Source organism: Leptonychotes weddellii, chromosome 2 (assembly GCF_054177405.1).
Source record: "Leptonychotes weddellii isolate Sample4059 chromosome 2, ASM5417740v2, whole genome shotgun sequence".
In the NCBI taxonomy this organism is placed as follows: domain Eukaryota; kingdom Metazoa; phylum Chordata; class Mammalia; order Carnivora; family Phocidae; genus Leptonychotes; species Leptonychotes weddellii.
In genome coordinates, this window is record NC_138370.1 from 178,054,743 (window position 1) to 178,063,725 (window position 8,983).

General features: G+C 50.6%; 1 protein-coding gene and 1 pseudogene across 2 annotated transcripts in view; both read left to right on the forward strand.

Annotated features, from left to right (window-relative positions):
* Window positions 1-197: 197 nt before the first annotated feature.
* Window positions 198-8,983, forward strand: part of RNF212 (ring finger protein 212) — a 35,690-nt gene continuing 26,904 nt past the window's right edge. The window contains exons 1-2 of the mRNA XM_081813185.1: window positions 198-336; window positions 3,656-3,717. Coding sequence (XP_081669311.1) covers window positions 198-336; window positions 3,656-3,717 — 201 coding nt within the window. The remainder of the gene's footprint in view (window positions 337-3,655; window positions 3,718-8,983) is intronic.
* Window positions 269-7,244, forward strand: LOC102726646 (procathepsin L pseudogene; annotated as a pseudogene). Its single transcript, XR_014143140.1, has 3 exons — window positions 269-336; window positions 3,656-3,717; window positions 5,340-7,244. The product of XR_014143140.1 is annotated as a procathepsin L pseudogene (transcript).

Genomic DNA, 8,983 nt, shown 5'->3' on the forward strand with positions numbered 1-8,983 from the left:
AACACACACACACACACACACACACACACACACCCTACCCCCACCCCCACCCCCACCCCCGTCCCGCTTGGTACTTTCCAGCACGGGTTTTGGCGGGAGCCGTGCTCCTCTCCCGTGCGCAGGCGCGGGGTGACCAGCTCCAGTCTGCGCAGGTGCAGAAGCTCGGAGGCGGCTTCCGGGCTGCGCGTGCGCCGCGCATGGGCCGGCCTGGGCCGCGGCCGTCCGGCATGGCCGGCCGGGTGTTCTGTAATCGCTGCTTCCAGCCGCCGCACCGCACGTCCTGCTTCAGTCTGACCAGCTGTGGCCACGTGTACTGCGACGTCTGCCTGGGCAAAGGTGAGGGCGGGCGGGGCCCCCAGACCAGGCCTGCGGCCACCCACGTCGCGCACGGAGACGGCGCCACAGCCGCGGGGCCGCGGGGCAGCGCGCGCTGGTCGTCTCAGCCCCGGGGGTGCGGCGCTCGCTGCCCTTTGGGAAGGCAGCGCGCACCCAGCCCCTGGGACGAGGGTGCGCGGAAAGCCAGGGCAGGGCCCGGGGGGACGCGTCCTCAGCTGGCCTCAAGCAGGTGTGGAGCCGGGGCGGGAGGAGGTGTGGACGGGCCCGTGGAGCCCGGGGGCTGCGGGAGGGCTAGCGGCCGCGTGGGCCGGAGCATGCGTGCCGGGCCCCTGGCCGGAAACCACTGCTTTAAGCAGGTTGGTGACATGGTCAGAGGTGTATTCTTCTTTTTACGAGATGTTCTCCCTGAAGTATAAAAAAGAAAAAGTGCGTGAATGGAAAGCACAGTGAGTTTTTCAGAGCGAATTTACCTGTGAAACCAGCTCGCCGGCTAAGGCAGCAGCGTCCTCAGTGGTCACCACTGTCCTGACGTCCATCGGTGTGGCTCGCCGTGAATGATCTGAGCACTCGGCAGCAGGATCGGCCATGCCACACGAGCTCCTTCTGTGTCCGGGGGGCGGCTCAGGGGCCCACATTGGACGCTGAGGTTCTGGGGAGAGCCGTCCAGGGGCAGAGCCTGGGGAGGCAGCTGAGTATACAGGTAGGGAGTCAAGACAGCCAGGAGTACGTTGGGGAACTAGCACATAGATGATAATCGAAGGTACTGGAGTGAGGAGAGGGCCGAAGGCGGAGGGAGCTAGGACAGGGTTTCATCTGGGAAGAGCATTTCTTTTTTTTCTTTTTTTTTTAAGATTTTATTTATTTGAGAGAGAGAGCACATGAGAGGGGGAGGGTCAGAGGGAGAAGCAGACCCCCCGCCGAGCAGGGAGCCCGATGCGGGACTCGATCCCGGGACTCCAGGATCATGACCTGAGCCGAAGGCCGTCGCTTAACCGACTGAGCCACCCAGGCGCCCGGGAAGAGCATTTCTTAAGACGGTGAAGATAGGAGATGTGGGGGGAAAGAAAGCAGAGCTTGTGGACTTGGCGTCCCAGGGCAGAGTCAGAACTGGAACCTCCCACTGGAGTCAGTGGTGTGGGTGAGCTTCGGTGAGAACGATGCGGGCAGGTCTGTGTTCACAGTTTTGGGGGACTGGTTCATGGCCTTGGGCAGGCTGATTCCCACGGCTCTTTTTTTGAAGCACGGTCCAGTAGCCCAAGGTCATTCCTCCAAAAAGCCACCAATGCTGGACACACAAAAAACAGTGGAAGGGCTTGAGGGTGGAGCACTGACCACAGCTCCTTGGCTGTTTAGTGACTGTGACTCAGGGGTAAGCCCTCCTTAAGCTTTGGTATACGTCCTTCCAGACTTTTTCCGACGGATACAGATTTCTACAACAAAAATGGTACTGTGTGTATACCAGTTTTATTTACCTGAGTTTATTAATAGGACATGGAGCTCTTTTCACGTTAAAGTAAGTCTATCGTTCTTTTTAAGGCTGCATGATGTATCTTTTAGTTGCTGTACCATGATTTATTTAACTGATTCCCTACTAACAGCTCTGCGTGTTTTCTAATATTTTGCTGTTAAGCACCACTTGTTCCCTTATGTGGTTTTTTCCTTTGGGGTATCCAGAAGGGTGGGGCTGCTGCACTGGGGTGTGTGCAGTAGCACTTAGGACCAGGCACCCCAGAAAGGTGGCTGCTCCCTGTCCCCAGCATGGATGGCCGGCATTTTCGTTTCATACGTTAGCGTCAGTCTGCGCTTTTGCCAACTACTCATTTGGGCCCTTTCACACCTTTTATTGGAGCGCTTATGTTTAATAGGTTTGTAAGCACTGTTTGTGAATGTCAGTTTGCCTACCCATCAGCTGCAGACGGATCCTCTCTTTGTCAAGTCTCTTCCTTCCCTGCCCTCAATGCAACTCGTGGATTTTTAGGAGCCAGCTCTGTTCATCTTTGACTCCATGGCTTCTGGCGGTGGTGGTGCTCCGAGGGATCTTGTCCAGAATCCCCAGGAGAGACATAGAGGGCGGGAACATACTGCCGAGGGTGGGTGCTTTCAGAAGAGGGCCACTTGAACGTGTTTGTAGGGATGGAGGAAAGGGGACAACTCTGGAGGCTGTGGAAGGGAACCCCGTCTTTCTACACAAGGACCCCATCCCACGTGCTGTGGGGATGAGATGAGATGAGACAGAGGAAGAAAGCAGAGGGAGTTGAGTTGTTCTGTGGTAAGTGGAGGAGAGGCAGGAAGATTGAGGTAGGTCATGACTTTTTTCTTGGTAACTGATACGGGGGGCCTGTTTGAACACCCCCCATAGGGAATTGGTGGGATAACACCCAAGAAAAATGGAGGGTTGCCCAGCAGTGCTGCAGCTGGGCAGTGCTGGACTCAAGTCTGTGAATGCACTTCTCAGTTAAGTGATTGTTTCCCTGGGTCTTAGCTGCACTGGACCAGAAGAGGGGGAGACAGAGAGGCCGGGGTTTGGGCTGGGTGCGCTGCTTGGCAGGACGAGGGTTCAGTATTGCCTGGCCGGCTCTGGGCTCCAGGCTGGTTTGTGAGAAAGGGAAGCTCCGGCGTGTGGGGATGGGGCAGAGCCCAGGATGAGAGGCCCTGCTGCCCCCACTGAAGGCATTTGCCAACGACACCCGGGTGCTCTGGTGCCGCGTGGGGGCAGGCGAGGAAATGCAAGGCTGCCCTTAGCAGCCAGCCACACGGAGGATGGCAGGAGTGGAGAAGAAGGTGGTGCAGTAGGTGGGCCTGAGCCAGAGACCCCGGAGAAGAGCAGGTGGGACGTTAGCCCTGTGCTCTCCGGCCAGGAGCTGCCTTATGGGCAGCCAGAGCTCAGCAAATACAAAGCACCTACCCAGTGAGCTGTCTCCTGTCTTGCAGAGGTGAGGCCAAGGGGGCTGAACAAAGCCTTTACTTCATCTCTTAGACGGGGTGCAAGGAGCTATTTTCATTTTGAATATTGGAAAAATTTTACTTAGGATATCACTACAAAATCTAATTGTAAGAAAATCTGAGATAGATTTAAGTTTGAGCATTGTTGATCTTCACAATCACTATTTTGGGGCATATTGACAAAACTGGAAAAATGGATTATTAGTTGAATAAATCTTTTCAATTCTGTCTACATGCACAGTCTTATCATTCTCTGAACGTGGAAAATATAAGTGCTATAATCCTGTATTATATTGAAGAAATACTATAATTTGAAGCCTGCACTTAACATTCAAAAGCGCTACTCACTATAATAAAGTTTGCTTTTCTTTTATAGGTGGCAAAGAAGAGTGCTTCATTTGCAAAGTCCCTTGTCGCACGGTTTTACTTTCAAAACATGTAAGTTGAAATATTTATTATTCGGATATTAATCACTGTTTTTTTTTTTAATTCAAGATTCAGTTTTTCATCACTTGGGGGGGGTCTGAAATTTTGTTTCATTTTGCTAGGTTAATCAGAAGATCTTACAAGATTTCTGAGTAAAGTACAATTAGGATTTGGTTTTGAATACCTCGTACAACTTTCTTTCTTAACCATAGATTGGCCCTATGTGTAGTTTGCTGTGCTGAGTTCTGGGAAATGAAGATGAGTTGAGTAGGTTTCCTCAGCACAATACAAGCTCCTTAAGAAGGAGATAGAGTCTGGATTTCCATGGGGGTCATATCGAATTAAGAGGGTTGGAGGAAAGGAAGTTTAAAGTGGGTTACTGTTGTAGTAGGCTTAAAACGCGGTCTTTTGTCCTCTCTGTGAAATACGTCAGTGTCACCTATTTGCTTTAAATTTAGTTGCAAAGAATTATTCTCTTTATACTTAGGTTCTAAGGTACATATTTGATCTGATGTTTTAATCTATAACAATCATTTCTTGCTGATTACACATATAATACGAAGTCACGCAAGACTTAAACGATACAGAAAATCATAATGGAGAAAAATCTTGTTTCCCACAGATATCCACAAGCAGGGGTATAGTTATTGCTGTGTGTGTTACTGTGGCTTATTTTTTTTACAAAATGGTGTTTTCTCAGTTGACTTGGTATTTTTGGCACACCCACACTCTGAAAAGACTGCATAGCATTTCAGTGTTGTCCTGGGGGGAGGGTGGTTTTTCACTGTTTCAGTTTTACAGTGAATATTTTTTTACTATGTTTCTGCATATGTATAAGAACATTTCTGTAGCTTAAATTCCTAGGAGTGGAAAAATAAGGGCACAGATTTAAGTGTTTAAACTTAATAGAAAGCGCCTTATTTCCCTTAAGAAATGTGCCAGTTTAAACCCTTGGCCGTAGAGCCGGGTTCTGCTGGGTCACGCAGCTGGTCGGGCTTGCCTTTGAGGGAGGGGGCGCCCCTGGCCTTTCCCTGCCCTCCTGGGCCCTACTCTCCATTCATTTATTTTCTCTTTTCTTTTCTAGAAGTGTATTTAGAGAGATCTGTTTCCTTCTGTTTCCTGCTGTTGTACATCACTTCAAGCATTGTTTTTATCATTTCTAGATAGTCTTTAATCTCTCTTTTAACTTCCTTTTCGACTCAAGATTTATTCAGGAGGGGGGTGCCTGGGTGGCTCATTTGGTTAACCGTCTGCGTTCGGCTCAGGTCATGATCCCGGGGGGGTCCTGGGATCGAGTGCCACGTGGGGCTCCCTGCTCAGTGGGGAGTCTGCTGCTCCCTCTCCCTCTGCCTCTCCACCTGCTTGTGCTCACTCTTTCTCTCAAATGAATAAATAAAATCTTAAAAAAAAATTATTCAAGAGAGTGCTCTTTAATTTCTAAGAGGTTAGATTTTATCTCCTCTATTATTTTTGTGGAAAATTTTTAATTTTATGTCTCTGTGACCAGAGAATATGGACATGTGGTTACTTTTTTTAATTGTCAAGATTTTCACTATGGCTTAATACATAGTAATTGTTAATGTTCTACACATGCTTGAAAAAGTATGTATTCTTTTGTTCTCTGTGCGTGTGAGAGAGTGAAGTTGTTCACGGCACTGACGCTGTCCCGCACACCTGCATTCTGTGGGCGCTTCTAGCCGTCTCTCCAGGACCCAGCTCCTCTGTTCTCCATGGGCCACGTGAACGCCCTCCGCCATTCTTCCTGCTTTCCCTCCTGCTTCCTGGAATCTCTTCTCACCTGCATCCAGAGGGATCTGCCAACGTGGGTCGTGTGTCCCAGCTTCCTGGGAGTAAAACCATATCCCCTCATGCCCGTGGCTCTGTGGCCTGGCCTCTGGTGGACACCTGGTCCCCTGGCCGGCAACTCTGCCCCGCCACTGCTCCTGGGGCCAGGCAGCTTCCACCTTCCCCCTCATCCACAGCCTTTAGGTCTCTGCCTACGGCTCTGTATGACCACACCTTCCTTGACCTGTAGCAGGAAGGACACTTGATACCATGGCACAGTGTACGTGTGTTTGCATGCACACGCATCTGTGTGTGTGCACGTATGGGAAGTAAGTTTCACCAAACAACTCCTATCCTTGCTAAATGCAGCGCCCCTGATGGTTTCTGTTCCGACTGGGTTTTTTGCTGTTGTTAAAACCAAACAGCTTCTGGACTGCAGGACACGCATCTGTGACCGAGACTGCGCAGCTGCACCAGCCACAGGTTTTGGAACATGCATCCTTCTCTCTTCCTGGCTGCCCTTTGCTTGGGAATGACCACAGCTGCTCCACAGCCCGACCAGAGCTTAGATGCGCACTGGTCCCGGTGGAAGGCGGCGCACGGGAAACTATATGACGAGAATGAAGAAGGATGGAGGAGAGCAGTGTGGGCGAAGAATATGAAAATGATTGAACGGCACAATCAGGAATACAGCCAAGGGAAACACAGCTTCACAATGGCAATGAACGCCTTTGGTGACCTGACCAATGAAGAATTCAAGCAGGTGATGAATGGCCTTAAAGTCCAGACGCGCAAAGAGGGGAACGTGTTCCAAGCACCTCCCTTTGCTGAGACCCCCTCCTCTGTGGACTGGAGAGAGAAAGGCTACATAATCCCTGTGAAGAATCAGGGTCTGTGTGGTTCTTGTTGGGCCTTTAGTGTAACGGGTGCCCTCAAAGGACAGATGTTCCAGAAAACTGGCAAGCTCGTGTCAGAGTGAGCAGAACCTGGTGGACTGCTCTCAGTCTCAAGGCAATGAGGGCTGCAGTGGTGGCCTGATGGATAACGCCTTCCAGTATGTGAAGGGCAGCGGAGGCCTGGACTCGGAGGAATCCTATCCATACTGTGCACAGGACGGATCCTGCAAAAGAAGCCTGAACAGTCTATCGCCAAGGATGCTGGCTTCACGGACATGCATCAGGATGAGGGGCCCCTTATGGTGGCGGTGGCAACTGTGGGGCCCATCTCTGCTGCGATCGATGCAAGCCTGGATACCTTCTAGTTCTATCATAAGGGCATTTGTTATGATCCAAACTGCAGCAGTGAAGACCTGGATCACGGTATTCTGGTGGTTGGCTATGGCTCTCAAGGAGAAGAACCAGAGAGCAAAAAATACCGGATTGTCAAGAACAGCTGGGGCACGGACTGGGGCATGCAGGGCTACATACTGATGGCCAAAGACCGGGACAACCACTGTGGAATCGCCACCTCAGCCAGTTTTCGCATTGTGTGAGCTGAAGGTATAAAGAAGACTGAGGGGACAGAATATGCAGAAGAGGAATTTTATCTTACAACTGATCATACTTTATTGTGTGGGATAAAACACTTGAACCACTGGAGATCCAACTTGTGATCTGATTTTGTGACTTCTTTAATTGCTGCTTTGAATTGCTTTGTGTGATTGACCTGTCCAAGAACTTTTGAATTTTTATATCTTATATTGATGTATAAAGTTTCACTTTTTAAAATAAAACCGTTTCAAAGTAGAAAAAAAAAAACCAAACACACTGTAACGGGCTAAGCTGATCTCCTGGGACCTGCAGTACGAATGCGGCCCACACCTGCTCCTTTTGCTTCACACACAGGGCACCACTTATATTTCTTAATTTGTTTGTCATTGAAAAGGGCTGTCACTGTTGCACACACAAAATAGTACACCGCCTTATCTGTCAGGTGGTAGTGGTGAGGGGACAGTGCAGACTGAAGCTGGGGAGCCTGCGGGAACCTGGGAGGGAGGCAGGCAGGTCTGCAGGACAGAGCCTCTGGTGAAAGCAGAGAGCAGAGCAGAAGGATGTGTGGACAAGAAGGGGGTTGCACTTAGACTGCAGTTGGCTGGTTCTCCAGCAGAGATGGAGAGGGGATGGCTGCAGCAGAGGGCTGCAGTGGGGAGGCCCTGAGCCCCGGAGAAGCCAGTGGTGTCCGGGACCTGGAGGCCATGAGTGGTCAGGGCACTAATCCTCATGCCCACTTCACGTAGGGCCCTGGGGAACTGGGAGAGGAGGAAGAACCCCCCCCAGTGGGCAGAACTGGGGACTGGAGCTCACTAGACCAGAGGCTCCTCTAGACAGCAGAGGCCTGTCTAATGAAGATGGCCCCAGGGCAGGAACCCCAGGACACCCACCCACAGGGTCTCTCTGACTGCTCTGTTTCTCTTGTCTTCCCCTGACCTTTGAGGGATGGATTCACTTGTCTGCCCCAGGCCCCAGGTCAGAGGTTGCTCACGGTGGGGATGGGCCTAGTTCCTAGGATGCAGCCCAGATCAGGACCTGGAGGACAAGACCACGTGCCTGCTAGGACCTGGGTTTGGTATGAACTCAGAGATAGAGCATTTGGGGGGGTGACTTTTCTGGGTAAGAGAAGAGAGGAATAGACACCAACCACTGGAACAGCAGACGGGCCTGGCTGGGAGCTGTCCTTGGCCCTGCTGCCCTTCTTTCTGGGCCCCCAGCTAGACTCCATGTCCCCACCTGCTTCCCGTGAGCAACGCCACTCCAAACCTGGCCCCCAAAACAATCTCCTGGAAAGCCCCCAACTCAGCCAAGTGGATGCTGGTGACCCAGCAGGGCAGAACTGCTGGGCCCTGAGTGGAAGACCATACACCGAGTCCAGCCTTCTGCTAATGTGTGGGCGGGTAATTTCCCCTTAAGCCACTGAGATTGGGAGCTGTCTGTTGCACAATTAGCCTGAGTTAGCCTTTGCCTACCATGTAACTTTTGGAATCAATTTCTTTCGTCAGTTTCCACACACAAAGTCTCTTGGGTATGCACTTCATCAATAATGTGGGTAAAATTGAAGTCTCTACAACCTGGACTCTCTAGTCCATAAGCGCGGTACACCTCCGTTTACTTAGATGTGCTCCAGTTTCAGTAATGGTTTTCTGCACAGAGGCTGTGTGCATCACTGTTAGCTTCACCCTCGGGTATTGATTTGGGATGCTGCCATACTCATTTCTTAAAATGTCATCTCTTTAGTGCTTATTGCTGGTGTATAAAAATTGGTTGATTTTCTTAGCTTTTATCTGGTGACCATGCTAAATTCACTTAATGCTATTGGCTGATCTGGAGCTTTTTCTAGACTCTATGCACAACCATATCATCTCTAAATGTTTAATCTCCGTGTCATTCCTCCCTTTCTTTCTCTCTGCCTTCTTGTTCCCCATTGCATGTCAGGTATCCTTTGTCTCTTTCTGATTTTAGGGTGGAGCTTCCAGTGGAGTATTCATGTGCACCTTGGG